The sequence below is a fragment of the Centroberyx affinis genome, unplaced genomic scaffold (genome assembly GCF_046629955.1).
Source record: "Centroberyx affinis isolate AG114_WGS23_722 - 3 ecotype Tasmania unplaced genomic scaffold, CSIRO-AGI_Caff_v1 ptg001062l_1, whole genome shotgun sequence".
NCBI lineage: Eukaryota > Metazoa > Chordata > Actinopteri > Beryciformes > Berycidae > Centroberyx > Centroberyx affinis.
Window position 1 is genome coordinate 217,126 of NW_027279612.1, and position 16,295 is coordinate 233,420.

The following is a 16,295-nucleotide window of genomic DNA, read 5'->3' on the forward strand; positions in this document are numbered from 1 at the left end:
TCTACATTTAGACTTGGGACTTGACTTGAGACTTGAGCCTCAAGACTTGAGACTGACTTGGGACTCGAACAAAGTTGACTTGGTCACACCTCTGGTACAAAAGTCATACATGATGCAGACATTTTGAACTCCTCTCTATCATCTAGGATGTCACGGAAAACTTACACTAATTTTCTTCCCTATATCTGTCTTCCTCCATCTTCCACTACACCCTCTCTTTCATTTTCTCTCCCCTCTCTCTCTCTCTCTCTCTCTCTCTCTCTCTCTCTCTCTCTCCTCCTCCCTCCATCCACAGGTGAAATCATGCGGGTGGGCAGCGCTCCGTAGCCTCCCGTCTCCCTCGCCTCCCTGACGCCTCGCCCTCGCCCTCGCCTCCATCTCTCCCACCTCCTCTCCCCTACCTCCTCCTGTCTCTCTCTTTCTCTCTCTCTCTCTCTTTCTTTCTCTCTCCACCCTCCACCTGCCTCCGCCTGTCGCCATGACGACCACCCTGGAGACGCTGGCCCGCAACCTGGACCCTCCCGACCAGGAGCTGAGCCCGGCGCGGCTGGACGGCTGCGAGGACCCGGGTCGGCGCTACAAGGTGGTTCCCTCCGTCGTCTGCTCCATGTGCTGCCTGTTCGGCATCATCTACTGCTTCTTCGGTGAGTCCGGTGGCCCGAGGTGAAGCTTTGGCTCTGTGTGTGTGGCTGGATGGCGTCCGTCTACCTTGGCGTTGGTTCTCGTGACGACCGTGCGCCCTGAGAACTCTTGTAGGAAAATTCAGCTCTCCACAAACCCCCAACATGAAAACATAACCGAGCCAGAATCGGCCAAGTAGTTCTGGCTTCTCTTTGTTCAACTAAAAATCTTTAATGGTGACTTCATCGTTTCCCAGTACATAAAAATTCCAGCCAATAAAAACATCACAGATTCAAATCGGTTTACACTTTTGAATGATCCCTCCTTATGTTATGTCCCGCCCAAATATCCTGTTTCAACAGGAAATTACATCACATTAAAGGAATAGTTTGGTATTTTGAACCCTGGGCCCAAATAACATGTTTTCAGTCATGATCCCTATTACTGTAGTAGAAACCATAATTTTGTGGAGCTTACACCGGCTTTGAAGGTAGTGCGTCTTTGAGAAAAAGTAGTTCCTATCCAATACATAGAATAGAATAGAATAGAATAGAATAGAATAGAATGATCTTTATTGTCATTATACTCAGGTACAATGAAATTATGCCTGGCTTCTCTCGGTGTAGTTAAAATAAAACAAATAAATAAAAGCAGGAGTAAAGGCAGTAATAGCAGCATAATGTTACGAAAGACTTGTGCAAGTAAGCTCGGTTTTAAAATTTTTTTTCAAGATAACACACTGACACCGGTATGATAATACTGCGTTGCGTATGCCCCTAGGTTTCTATTGCAGTAAAATAGGAGGGGGCTTCCTGGATGGGCGGAGCAGGGAGCTAGCGAAGTTCTGGTTTCTACTAATAGGGATCATGATGGAAAACATGTTATTTGGGCCCAGGGTTCAAAATACAAAACTATCCCTTTAAGGACGCAAGATGCTCTCAAAATGCTGTTTCATTGTGACTTTAACTTGTATGATTTGGATAGTTAAGTAATTCCTCTCCATCAGGGGCGGACTTAGTGATTTGGGGGCCCTAGGCAAAGGCAAGCATGTGGCCCCCTGAATCCCAACCTCTCCCTTTTTAATCCATCCTTTCTACATATTACCATCAAGTTAATTGGGGCTGAGAAAACTATGCATGCAAGAGCACTTTTTGTTGTTTTTCTGCCCCATTTGTGTAGCTTGCTTTTTTTGTTTTGGGTGTTACTTCTCTCTCAGCTACTGATGCATTGGCAAGAAAAATTTGCTTAAAGAGTAACCAAACCCCACCAAAATCTGTGGTGAAGCCTGACACCTAATGGTGAAAAGTAGGGTACTGCACTGGCCATCTGCTGTTGGCTGGTGTTTGTGCCAGGTGATGTCACCCTCTATAGAGTACAACAGGTGGTGACATCACCTGGCACAAAGACCAGCCAATAGCAGATGAGCAGTGCAGTACCCTACTTTTCACCATTAGGTGTCAGGCTTCACCACAGATTTGGGTTTGGGGTTCAGTTACTCTTTAAGTAGTAACAAAATAGTAGACAAGTAGCAAAATCGCACTAGAAGTGGAGTAACCCACTATAGCCTGACTGATTAGGGTGGGTGACCATGACTGAAGATTGAAATAATTTATTGTAACAAAAAGTATATTTATTTTATATTGATTAAAAATACATTTACATTAGTTCTATTCTTGTCTTTTTTGGGGGCCCTCTGGCTGCCGGGGCCCAAGGCAGTCGCCTACCTTTGCCTAATGGTACGACCGCCCCTGCTCTCCGTACTTTCCCTCTAAATAATCATCCGTCTGTCCCGTTCCTCTCCCTCCAGGTTACCGCTGCTTCAAGGCGGTGATGTTCCTGACGGGCCTGATGTTCGGCTCCGTCGTCATCTTCATGCTGTGCTACAAGGAGCGCGTGCTGGACACCCAGCTGAGCGTGGAGGCCTCGGTGGGCATCGGCCTGGGCATCGGCACGCTCTGCGGCCTGGTCACCATGCTGGTCCGCAGCGTGGGCCTCTTCATGGTGGGCCTGCTGCTGGGCCTGCTGGTGGCCGTGGCCACGCTGGTGGGCATGGAGGAGCTGTCCGACAGCCCGCCGCGCTCCGTCTGGGTGCCCCTGGGCGTGCTGCTTGGCCTGGGCATGCTGTTCGCCGTGCTCACCCTGCAGTGGCAGCGGCTCTTCACCACGCTGTCCACGGCGGTGTTCGGCGCGGCGGTCATCACGGTGGCGCTGGACTACTTCGTGGAGCTCTTCGCCCTGGTGCTGTACGTGTACGAGCGGGTGAAGGCGGCGCCCGGGAAGCCCGTGTGCTGGCTGACGTGGGTGGTGCTGGGGGTGTGGCCCGCCCTCGCCCTGCTGGGGGTCCTGGTCCAGTGGAAGGTGACCGCCGAGGGATACTCCCATACCAAGGGTGAGGAGAGGGGGAGGGAGGGAGCGAGTAGGGGAAAAAGTATTGGATTTTGAAGTGAACGATTTGTAGGTGAGAGAGAGAGAGAGAAAAAGTCAGACTGGGAAATAGAGTGAAGACAGCCATAGAAATAGATGGAGAGAAAAAGACAAAAAGAGACAGAGAGAGAGAATGTGAGAGAGAGAGAGAGAGAGATGATGATGATGCTCTATCATGCAGGACATATTTTCAAACCAAATAATTAGAGTGTATAAACTGATTTACATTTTGAATACTGATTTGGCAATATTGTTTCTGATGAACAGTCATTCCAATATAGTAATTGAATTGATAAACAGATGTACAGAGAGAGAGAGAGAGAGAGAGAAACATACAGAGAGAGAGAGACATACAGAGAGAGAGAGTGTGAGAGACATATACAGAGAGAGACAGAGAGAGAGAGAGAGCAGGTTGTTGTCAGAAAATAGATTAGATGATTCCTGGTTGAGTTTCCTGCCAGATGGGACAGTCTGAGCTTAACACTGCAGAACACAGCATCACTGTCCCAGACAGCTGCATGGACCAGGCAAAGGGCATAGCAGACTGTGTGTGTGTGTGTGTGTGTGTGTGTGTGTGTGTGTGTTTCTTTCGCTTTTTTCTTTCTCCCTTTATCCCTATTTCTCCCCTCTCCTGTCTCTCTCTCTCTCTCCCTCTTTCCCTCTCTCTCAGTTCAAGTCAGTTCATCCTATGGTTTATTATGTGCTGCACTACCCTGATAGCACAGGATCTGGGTTGCTGTGTAACGATTGGACAGTGACTATCAGTATTTCTGTATGGGACTACAGTGTTAGAGTGTTATGGTAGTTACAGACTAGACGTGATTTCATGAAGTTATCGGTTTGCCTCCATTTATTGTCTATGAGAAATGATGCACACGACGTGACAGTGGGCAACGCGAACCAGACCCACAATGCAATGAGAAAAATAAAAAAAAAGTGTAATATTATGCAAATGACCACGGCAGTTGTGGCATGAAAACCAATTACATTATGGCAAAAAGCTGGAGATTGTTGTTGTCCTGGTGTGTAATGTAACCTTAAATATTAGCTGCTAACTTTGGGTACATTTTCTGTTTGTATTGTGGGAAATTGAGCATGTTTGTGTTGTTAGTTTCTAAATGAATAATCTAATCACATCTGAATAGCTGTAGCAGTCAGCTAAGCTAGCTAACTGTTAACTTTAGCAGAGGCTACACAATCATGGTTATGTTTTCCATGTGTATGCTTATGGATTATATTTGGGCAAAATGGAATGAGGAAAATTATAGTCTTAGGGCTGGGTCTTAGGGCTGGGTGATAATTCAATATTATTGTTTATCGTCTTTCAGTGGAATCATATCGTGATGATAGGAAGATATTTTGATATCGTGACACATTTCTGCTGTCTAAATTGATGAAGACAAGCTAATTTTACTTAAAAACTCTCATAAAATGAGGTATGGTAGGAATATTATTTGAATATTTCTGTTTTGTTTGACATCACACCTAACATTACCATTCGGTTCAATGAGATGGACATTCATTCGATTATTTAACGTGATTTTGCATACATGAACCATATCATGATATATATTGATGTCGAGAAAAATCCTTATGATTATCATGATATTGATTTCAACCATATCGCCCAGCCCTAATAAGTCTCCATGAAGAATACATGTGAAACGAACCGAGAATTTGCTCGTATGCTTGTCCCAAAACACACCCAGGGAAATGCCCAAGCGCTGACTTTTGATAGAGCGAAGTGATTCAAAGGGAAGTGGTTGCATTTGGTCTGCATGTACCGTTATAGTCTCTCATCCTCTTCTCTCTCTCTCTCTCCCTCTCTCTCTCTCTCTCCCTCCCTCCCTCCCAGTGATCATCAGCCGGCAGCAGAGGAGGATGCAGGTGATGCGGATCCGTCAGAGGGACGACCGCAGCCGCAGTAAGAAGAAGAAGAAGCAGCAGCACGGCTCCACCTCCTCCCACCACCACCAGGCCAAGCCGCTCCACCCGGAGCCCGCCTACCGCCGCAAGCCAAACCCCATCCGCCGCTACGATGGAGACGTCCTGTCGCCGGTGAGGAGCGCCGTCTTCTGTTGTGGCGTTTTCTGTAGTTGTTGTTGTTTGTTTTCTGCTGTATTGTTTGCCATCTGTTATTTGCTGTAAGTTTTCTACCGTCTTTCTTGTAGTGTTGGGTTTTCTGTTGGGGTTTTGTTATGTGTGTTTTCTGTCATTTTCCATCCTCTGTCATCTTGTTTTCTATTGTGGTGTTTTATGTCATTTGTCATATCATGTAGTTCTTTCAGTTTCTTTTCTATTGTCTTTGATTTTTTTGGCCTGTGTTTTTGTCAACATGTGTTTTCTGTCATGTTTTTTTTACCTCTGCCTACAAAATTGGAAGGAGGTCTGATTTTTTGTAAGATATCTGGCCGAAATTTGCGGGACAGATCGCTCTCAGCCCAAGGATCGGTTGATTAGATTTTGGTGGTGATCCGGATCTGGGATTTCCACCATTAGACAAATCTTTTTTTAGCCATAACTATCATGCTGCATTAATGTACTGGTGGGAAAGTCCGATATCCAGGACTTCCAAGTCAGCGTTGCCTTCACATGCTATTTTGTCAGAAAATCAAACCTGGAAGACAAACGATATACAAACATAGGCCGTCTGCAGCTTTGCAAGATGGAGAATTGTTCAGCATTTGGGAATGTTGTGTGATGATGTGTTTTCTCGTCTGTTTTCTTTTGTGTTTCCTGTTGTGTTTTCTTTTGTCTGTTTTCTATAATCTGACACACGTTGTTTTTCTTTCATGTGTTTTCTGTCGTCTTTACCCCTAAAATTAAACTCCATCTTCCTCTCTCTCTCTCTCTCTCTCTCTCTCTCTGACCCGTCCAGAGCTACATCCAGAGTTTCCGGGACCGGCAGGTGGAGGCGCGGCCGTACCCGGGCCGGCTGGTCGGCGGGCCCCACGCCATGGTGGATGTGGGCTACGACTGCGGCTCCACGACGCCCCTCACTGGAGCGGCGGGGCCCTCGCTAAGGGTCTGACCCCTTCCTCCCTGCTAGAGGCCCGAAGACGCCGCTAACCGGGGGAGAGACGCACTCATGACTCTTTAACCACTTCCCCCCCCCGGGCTTAAACGCACCGCTACCTGGGTGTAGCCACGCCCATGGCCAGGACTAACACTACCAAAACTGGGTTTAGCCACACCCCTAACACCATCGATGCAAATGCACCTACGGCTGGATTTAACCGCTACCCGCTGTCCTCATTACTTCATGCTGGAGCAATCAGTGTGTGGTGGGACAGCAACGGCCCAGACGCCTTCCTTGACCTTTTCTTTTCACTGACTAACACGTACAAATGCACAAATGCATGCATGCACTTAGGGCCCGGCACAAACACACACACACACACACACGCACACACACACACACACACACACACAAACACACCGCAGCTAGAAATCTAAGGATCGACGTGAAACCCGAAGCAGCCTGCTCTCCGCAGCCCTCCTTACGTCACCATCTCAAGTCAAACCAGATCAGGGAAAGGAATTGCAGTGCAAACCCGGCTCAGGTTCTAACACCGGCGTCGTCCGAAAAATCAAATCTTGTTCAGTTTCTACTGCTGTCGTTGCTTTTTTTTTCCAGCTGACAAAAGCAACTTTCTCAGTCCCCAGCCTGTAGACTGGAGACCTCCTCAAAGTTCAACGAAGGTCGTCTGTAAAGGGAACTGAAGGCCCTCAAAAGCAAACGGAGGTCCTTACTTTGCTTTCTGTGCCATCTGGACTACATTCCTCCTTGGAAAGGACAGGGTTAGGCGGGGGGGGGGGGGGGGGGTCTTTACTGTCACATCCTTTTTAAAGGGGGAAAACATTCGTGACCCTTGGTGCTGGACGATACACTTCTTCAAAACGTCAAAATGCACTCCGAAGGCCGGGGATTCTGTTTAGCGGGTGCCTTGCCCCTCCTTGGACTGTACCACTCAGCAGTAGGAGGGGGGTTACTGGCGGATCTCCTACTTATCGATGGACTGTCAAGGTAAAATATAATCACGGAAGGAATTTCCGGGGTAGCGACAGGGCTACGACAAGCAGGGTAAAATTATGCAGCCGAGTTGGCTTGTTGTCTTCACAAATGCCTGGATATGTGAGGAAGCTTTGCTAGGGAGCCGAGAGCGACGAAGCCATATTTACACTGGCACCTCACATGAGATTTTTTCCTCACATGTAGGTCTGTTGAGTTTGGAAAGTAATGTTGACAATTTCCAAGTCTTTGAAAGTCTTGAAAAACACATAAAACCCTGATTCGTTTTTTTGAAAAAAGTCTTGGAATTCACCACCACACTGCAAATTCACCCTTCCAGAGAGACTGTTTATGCCACTAGGTAGGCTAGTCGTAATATTTTTTATCCCATAGTCACAGCTGAAAGACAATGACTAGATAAGTCCAAAATATCTAAAAACAAAGGTTTGGAAAAGAATGAAAAGTTAAAAATGAAAATGTATATTTTCCACTGCATACAAATCAGTTTGGGTTGTGTTTTCTAAAAGCATTTCCCTCCTTCCACCATGTGCCATTGCGAGAAACTTTCAATCTTTTGGCTCCTGTTTGCTCTGGAAGAACAGCGCCCTCTTCCTCTCTTGTGCCGTAAAGCGATCCAGCAGATTTCCCGCCAAGTCCGACCTAGTTTCACACTGCGTAAAAATGCAGTGTATAGAGTGTAGCTAGAGGCTGAAAGTCTTCTTGGCAATGGTCTGGTTTGTTTGTGGTAATTATACTAATGTCTCTAAATGAATGTGGTAATGATTTATTGATGTTAAAATTCTACACTCTCTAGAAAATATAGAGATTTGGTGGAGATGTCAGTGTAAATACGGCTCAGAGAGTCAGAACATTCGAATCGACCAAGAGGACTAGTGGCCATACCGACTTGTACTTAGACCAACAACTCTTCTTTCCATCATGTGCATTGATTTTTCTTTTTTTTAGGGGAAACCATAGCGTTTTTTTTTTTTTTTTGTCAACAGTGTAAAACCATAAAACGTGTGCGGTTTGTTCTCGTCTTTACCTCGAAGGACAGGCAAAGCGTGTGCTGGGGAGGGGGAGGGGGAGGGGGAGGGGACACGTTTACCGATGTACGGTGCGTTTTAATCGTCCGTCTGAAACCGAAATGCATGACTTTTTGGATCACACCCCCCCCCCCCCCCACCACCACCACCCCCACCCCCCTCCCTCTTTATTCCTCCCTGCGTGGCTTCGTTTTGGCTTCACCTCCCTCCCTCATGTGCATTTCTTGTGAACCTTCCATTTGTACATAAAACACGGCACTTATTGACTTTTTTTTTTTTTTTTTCTTTCCCGGACCCTTTTATTGTTTTATTTAAACTGTTTTTATTTGTTTTCTTATACGTTTTATTAGGAACTTTATCTAATTTAAGTGAAACGTGTCCTTTTCCAGTGGGATGTATTTATTTGCTGATTCAGTTATTTATTTCTAGAGCCATTCTGTAAAGGAGAGTGCAATCTCATAAATGTAGGCCAGTAACTCCATGCTTTTTTTAATTGAATTATGACTATGATTATGATGATTATTATTATGATTATTAAAGCATGTGTTCGTATGGGCCTGTATATGATAAATGTGATGCTGCAGAGTGTGTGAGTTGTCTTTTAACGCATGGACACACAAACACAAACTTCATTAATCAATCAGTTCTAACATTAAAACCACTGCATTTAGTTTTATTTGTGAATCATTTTTGAAAGTCACAAGGGATTATCCTTCCTGATAACTGGTCTCTCTCTCTCTCTCTCTCTCTCTCTCCCAGTGTTTTCTACCTCTCTCCTCCTATCTCTACCTCTATCTCCAGACACCTTTTAATCTCCTCTCTCATCATCCTTCTCCTCCTTATCTGTCCTTCTGTGTCCCTTTGGTTGATAAGCACACACACACACACACACACACACACGCACACCTCATTCCCATGATCCTCCGCTCCTGATTGGACGGAGCGGTGACTCTGACTTTGAGAAGCAGGGTGAAAGCTGCTGTATATGAAGGGGCTGCAAGAAATTGGCAATGAGTCATATTGGAATTATTATTATTTTGGTCCATATTGCATTTACGATGTGGATTGTGACCCATGTGGACTTTTTTTCTACATGGTGCAAAAATGGTCATAAAATTATGGGCTTGGGGAGAAAATGAGATACTTAAGATTTGCTCAGTTGGAATGAAATGGCAGATTTTCTCTGACGTTTAACTTAAATTGTAGCCCAGGATATATATGCAGCACCAGATTATATTATTTATGAGGCTGTGAGACACTTTTCCCTTCTTGCAGTTTCAAAATTGCATTAGTCAGTGTGGTGATTTCAGTATTTTTGCAATTACTTGTGCAGCCCTAACTACTGTATATGTGTTGTGTCTAGCTGAAACACATCTATAAGCACAGATAAATAAACCCTGACGAGCCCCACCCGCCCGCCTTTCACATACAAATCAATATGTTTTATTTCATATATTGCTTTAACCTCAGTTTCAAACCAGAACATCCTCGCAGCAAGAACAGCACAGGCCATAACGGTGAGTTTGTAAAGTCTTTTTTGCTTAGTTTTATTGGCGCATCTTTTTAGTTTTTCCTCATCTGTCCTTCTCGGGGGGGAAGGAGAAATGTGTTTTTCTTCTTCTTCTGATTCTTTCCTTCTCCTGCTGAAGCTCGTTACATGATGTCCTGCTGTTGCTGCGTCGACTCGCTGACGACCTGCAGGGCAGAAACACAATGGGAAGGTTTTAAAGGAGAGTGAATTTAAAGGAGAGTTTCAAAAGGAAACAAAGGCGCTGACTTGTAGAAAAAAAATACATTTACTGAGGCAAATGACATTAAAGGCCCATTCACATATAGAACCATAACAATAAAGATAACTATAAACTATAATGATCATCATTGCATCACTGCAGTGAGCTACCGAATGCTCCGCCCCCTTCTTTATTAGAGCTTTAATCTGATTGGTTGAAACTCTGAGATCGAACCAAAAATATAGTTAACGTTTTGGATGTTAGTTATCATCCTGGTGGGAACACAGACAATTTTATTTACTGTGAACAATTTAAATCTTTATAGTTGCAGATGTGAATGGGCCTTAAGGAAAGCCTGATGAAGAAGAGAGAGAGAGAGAGAGAGAGAGAGAGAGAGAGAGAGACTGTGTGGGACACGACACATGGGTCATTTGCCTGAATAAATGGCTGTTTTATTTGCAAGTCAAAGAGCCTCGCTGTCTTTCTTTCAAAATTCATTTCTAACCCTGATACCCTAAAAAGAGACTGACCCAGAGAAGAGCTGTGGTGCTATCACTGCCAGAGAGAGTTGGGGGTTCCCATACATATGTAGGGACTCATGATACTGTGAGGCGCTTTGGATAAAAGTCAGTAATTGGGCCATTAGGGCCATTGGAGTAGGGGGTAATATTCAGAGAAAAAACTCTGAATAAACTGAATAAATAAAAAACTCAGTTTGTGAGATTAAGGTCAGAAATTTGCGAGAACAAAAAACTGAATTTGTGAGATTAAAGTCAGAAATTTGGAGAACAAAAAACTGAATTTGTGAGATTAAAGTCAGAAATTTGCGAGAACAAAAAACTTAATTTCTGAGATTTTTTTTTTTCTCAAACCACAGAGGAGCATGGACTCCTGCGACTGAAATCAAAACATGATTGGAGTAGTGAGGTTTTTTTTTTTTCCCCAACCCTTTTCTCCAGGAGACCGGGGCTGCAGGCGGAGTTTTGTTGAAAGAAGCACAGACAACACGGCCTGTCAAAACACGCCGGGGACGACAGCGTTCCTGGGAAGTCACGGGTGTCGTGTGTTTCCACCGGGGCGGAACAGAATATTTGAATACTACTAGTCCCAGCATGTGTGTGTCGGTGTGTTGATGTGGGTGGATGGATGCCTTCGGGTGCTAAACCTCAGGATACTCTCGCCGCTCACTGATCCTGAGGGAGATTGTGCCCTACAAAGGCAACAGCAGTAACTACTTTTTGTGGTTTTAAAAGTCAAACAGACGTCAGACCTGAGTCACAATTCTAACTGCTTGACACTTGACTTCATGCATGAAGAGAAGACTTTAGTCCTGACTTGACTTGGGTTCTGGTGACTTGGGATTTGACTTTGATGATTATGTGGGAAGTTTTTTGATTCATTTAAAGGCCCACATGTGTGTATATTACTCAATATATAGGAGTGGAGATGAATAAGCATAATAATATCTGTAACCAGGCCATTCTGTTCATCGTGTATCCAGCATGATACATTTCTCAGTTGAAAGCTGTCTTTGTCTTCAGTAACTTTCCATTCTCCACCGGTTTGAGATAAACGAGGGTTCTGACCAGAGATGGCCTTGAGTGTCCGGTTGAAACTGGATTTTGTTATGCAGACATGCACCCTGCTCGCATAATGTTCAAGTTTGATACATAACATAGCAAATACATCATTATTTTTTATCAATGTTTGAGGTCATGTGGACACTATTTTTGCTGGGAAGAAGAGAAAGCAGGTATATACAGGATGATTAATAGAATTTAGTTCAGTTGCTTCCATGGAACCAGCTCGGGTTGTCTGAATTTGATTTGTCAGTAAACTCTATCATATTGAACTCTATTGCATTTGTTTGAATTATTTTATAATGAGATTGAAGACGTGTGGTTGAAGACCTGACGACATCTGGCCCACCTGAAGGTTTTTCTCCCGCAATGACTTGAAAAGGTTTCTAAAGTCTTGACTTGAGATCTTGTGTTTGTGTAAATGACTTTGATTGAAAGTGATGAGATTTGTCCCAGCAGACGACTGAATTTAAATTCTGTTTTCTGAATTTGTATGGAATGATTGAATTTATTGAAGCTGAAACCGATTATAGAAATCAAACTCATGATGCTCTTACCAAGTTTTCATCCTATTAAAACCATGTTGCATTGAAAAGTCCTAGATATTTAGTTTTCTTTAAGATATTAAATTGATACTGGACTCTTGATTTGTTCTGACTTGACTTGCTGTTCTACATTTAGACTTGGGACTTGACTTAAGACTTGTGCCTCAAGACTTGAGCCTGACTTGGGACTCGAGCAAAGTTGACTTGGTCACACCTCTGAGGTCAAAGGTCATGAGCACTACTTTAGGTTTCATATCAACAAAAATTCGACCCACAAATGCCACAAACTGAGTGATCCACTTCTGTTCTGATAACAGGAATAACACTTTTGTCAGGACAGCAGATAAAGACTAGAGTTGTTTTTCTGTTTCATTCTCATGTAATTGCTGCTTTTTGCCTATGTAGGGCAGTATTGACGAGTACTGAGCGCTGACCCACTCTGATTACTGATCAATATGGACTGAAGCAAACCCAGCAGTCTGAGGTCTTTGGCCAAAAATGAGGGAGATATAAGTTTCTCTGTTGGGGAAATTAAACATGTCTGAATGTGAAAAATCAAGTGGTTACAAGTCACGTCTCTCAGCACTGGATGTTAGTATTCTGGGAAATCTCTGATACTAATATTCAATACCCAATTTATCAAATTTTCATTTGGCATTATGCTTTATTTGATGGGTGATAGTGGGGGAGAGACAGGGAAGATGGGAATGACATGTGACAAAGAGTCCCAAATCACTTTTTTTGTGACCAAATTAATATTACTTTTCATATTCATAAGGCAAAGGTGAACAAAAGGGACAGATTGTTTATAAGCTGACAATCTGTTGGGGTACTTTTGAATTTCAAATTTCCATAACAGCTCAAAACAAGACAATTGAAGAATAGAACATGAAAAGAAATTGAAACCTAATTTATCCTGTTACTGGTCAAATATCAAATACCCAAACAACCTTTCTCTGATCCCAGATAGCACACCATACTTTGCTGCAGGTTGGATTCTATACGCTTCTTTGTTCTTCTCCTGTGTGTGTGTGTGTGTGTATGTGTGTGTGTGTGTGTGTGTGTGTGTGCGTGCGCTACCTCTCCGTCGCGGGTCTCGATGGTCTTGATGAGGACAGTTTTCTTTGAGTGCATCTCGGAGGCGCGATGCTGATGCTCGGGGCTCGTCTCTGTTCAATCACAGAATATCAGTATGAGAGACTGCATCACATCCATTATTTATATTAAATTAACAAAGGAAGTCGGTCCCATGGAGGTTCAGAGTCAGTTTTACGAAATGGGACCTGCCAAGAAAATGACGCCAAGACATCAAGAGAAGCAATATACAGCAATGCACATGAGAAACAGAATCAAATCCCCCCAAAAATGGAAGTGCACACTGTATTGATCACAAATATATTCTAGTTATAGATATCAGAATGTAAAAACCTGGTACAACTTTACTTGAAGTGCATTTTGATGCATTACAAGCAGATTTTGAGACAATTAGAAGCATAGATAAACTTTTCTAACAGTATAATCATTAAGCAAACATCAGAAAATTACCTTCATAACACCAATGAATTACTATTTTGTTTGTACAATGTGCTTATTATATCATTTTCTGATTATAATGCACTCACAATATGCTTTTAAAGAGTTTATGAGGGCTTACAATGCCTTATGAGCACCAAGTTTAACCTAAAATCTTATATTTAATCATGGATCATAAATCAGGTGTATAAACTTCATCCTAAAGTGAATTAAATTGAATTGAATTGTGGGTTTAAAGTACAGACTTGTGTTAGTTGAAGAACTTCCACCCTCTAGTGGCGAGTTCAGGTAACAGCGAGTGTATTCTTACCACGGAAACTTATGGTGGAGTAACTCTGCACAGGCAAGGCAATCCTGCAAAGAGAGAGTGAATCAGTGTTGAATACATAATAAGTATAATACATATATAGGCTTAATTAATCACTGAACAAGTAATCTGCCTATAATTCGACTAAAATATATCAGTTTTTCAGGATGTACTGCTCTTACACTTTCCTCTCCTGTCCTCTCACCTGTCAACAGCAGTCTCCCATAACAGACACACACACACACACACACACTCATTTACTCACACACTCATGCAAATATGCTCACATACACACTTTCTTTTGTCCTCTCCCTATTACGTAACACCCCTTTTGACACACAAACTGACATACACTGCAAAAATTTTTTATCTTAACAAGTCATTTAATCCTGTATTGAGTCTTTTTTGAATCTTATTTTCTTAAAACAATTTGGGGAAAAAATCTATCGAGTCAGCAGGGTGATTCCACTCGTTTCCAGTGCAGTTTCAGTTGTTTCAGGGGCTGAACTCCACTGGTATCAATATAATGAAACTACCATTTCATCCACAAATGATTCAACTCACTGCTGTCTTCTTTGAGTTTACCTCTATTTAATATGAACTGTGTATCATTCAGGTTTAATCTAAATTTTGTGAGAACATAGACCATCTGAGGCACTCTAGAAGCAGGAGTTGCAGTAGACTTTACCCTACTAACGTTAGCTCCATTAAGCTAACACGGCTTAATAATCAATAATTAATTGAGTGGCTCAAATGTGCTCTATTAATAGCATTCCCATGATGTCACACTCATTTCCTACCAATGTGGTGCTGTACCATACACACAGCTCGTTGGCTGTGGCTGTCATTTGATTATAATCACCTGTTAATTTTTTACAGTCACCTGTTATTTCCTACCAAGATGGCCGTGTGCTAATGGAATATAAATAGTAGGTTTTCAGGCGGCCATATTAGCTCTCAGGCAACAATGCTGAGAATAGCTGATTGGATTTCTAAATGTAGGCTGCAGCTCAACAGTATGGAAGAGACTTGGTAAATTTCTATGATATTTTTAAATGGGAACTGATAATTTCACCACTAACACATCAGCTGTTTTGTGTGTTTACATAATGTCAGCTTGTTAGCTAGCTAACCAGGTCAGCTAACCATCACTGTCTTGCTAACTCATCTGATTCACACACTAGCTAATGTCCAGTACCTAGCAGTGGCTAATGACAATAACCTTAGCTGCTTTGGTAAATTTGGTAAAAGCTTGCTGGTCAGTTAGCTAGCTAACTGTTTTGTTCAGGTCAACTGAGCTGACTCTTCTCAGGCTACAACTTGTAATGCTTTGCAGTAGAGCTATAACTAAAGAGGGAGTCATTGCTATGTTCCCAGGGTCCTATGTTCCCCAGATTTATATGGCACATAATAGGAACACAACAAAGGGTCCTATGTTCCCAGGGTCCTATGTTCCCCAGTTCTAGAGTTAGGTTAGTTGTGTAGAGACCTTCAAAATCAAATAAAATGATAACCATTGGTTTTGTTGTATTTATATAGCTGTTTTGAAGCCTTGTTCCAATAAAAAAAACTGTATAATATTTATGAAATATTTTAACTTGAAACGGGTCAAATTTGACCCGAACACAATAGGCGGGTTAATGTGTGTTAACAGAATATTGAACTGGGGAACATAGGACCCTGGGAACGGACCTTGTGAACTTAGGACCCTGGGGACATAGATATGCTCCCCTAAAGAGAAGACGGTTTACTGTGTCATAGTAACCAAATATTGGAAACGAACTAGCTTATCAGACTATTGAGCTTTACTTAACAACACTGTATTGATCTACACTCACACTACAACAATGTTTTTGAGACATCTCTCTCTTTCTCTTGCCCGATTGTTATATATTTAGCCATTATTGGCACACAGCTAATTCTCCAATTGACCTCCAAGATGGCGGCGGACGTGTTTGTCAGGAGGCTTTGTGATGCAACTACAAATCCTACAGCCTCCGTCACCTGCTCTCCTCCCCCTCCAGCAGCTTCCTGTAGGTGGCGATCTCCACGTCCAGCGCCATCTTGACGTTGAGCAGGTCCTGGTACTCGCGGAGGTGGCGCGCCATCTCGTCCTTCATGTTGGCGATCTCCGCCTCCAGCCGGGCGATGGTCTCCTGGAAGCCGCCGGTGTCGCGCCCGTGACGGTCCTCCATGTCCCGCATCTGCCTCATCAGAGACTCATTCTGTAGGGAGGGAGTGGGGGAGAGAGAGAGAGAGAGAGAGAGAGAGAGAGAAAAGGAATAGAATAGAATGGAGTTTGAATTGAGCTAGAATAGGATACAGTAGAGCTTGAATAGACCCGAATAGAACAGAGTTTGACAAGACAAGACAAGAGAAGAGAACAGAATAGAACAGAACAAAGCCTCAATAGGAGGGGATAGAGTAGAATAGAATAGAGCTTGAATTGAGCAAGAATGGAATAGACGAAAAGAGAGCTTCAATTAGAACAGAATAG

At 43.2% G+C, this 16,295-nt stretch overlaps 2 protein-coding genes across 2 annotated transcripts; one reads left to right on the plus strand and one right to left on the minus strand.

The window, feature by feature from the left end:
- Positions 1-478: 478 nt before the first annotated feature.
- Positions 479-6,887, plus strand: LOC139647218 (transmembrane protein 198-like). The gene is made up of 4 exons (XM_071523084.1): positions 479-644; positions 2,429-3,010; positions 4,901-5,103; positions 5,924-6,887. The coding sequence occupies exons 1-4, from the start codon at positions 479-481 to the stop codon at positions 6,074-6,076; spliced, it is 1,104 nt and encodes a 367-aa protein (XP_071379185.1). The 3' UTR covers positions 6,077-6,887.
- A 2,743-nt stretch (positions 6,888-9,630) lies between these two features.
- On the minus strand, positions 9,631-16,023 carry LOC139647215 (desmin-like; the record flags this gene model as incomplete). The annotated part of the gene is made up of 4 exons (XM_071523081.1): positions 9,631-9,798; positions 13,039-13,127; positions 13,802-13,845; positions 15,803-16,023. Coding segments are annotated over 4 exons (396 nt in total), but the record flags the coding sequence as incomplete, so codon positions are not given.
- Positions 16,024-16,295: the final 272 nt, after the last annotated feature.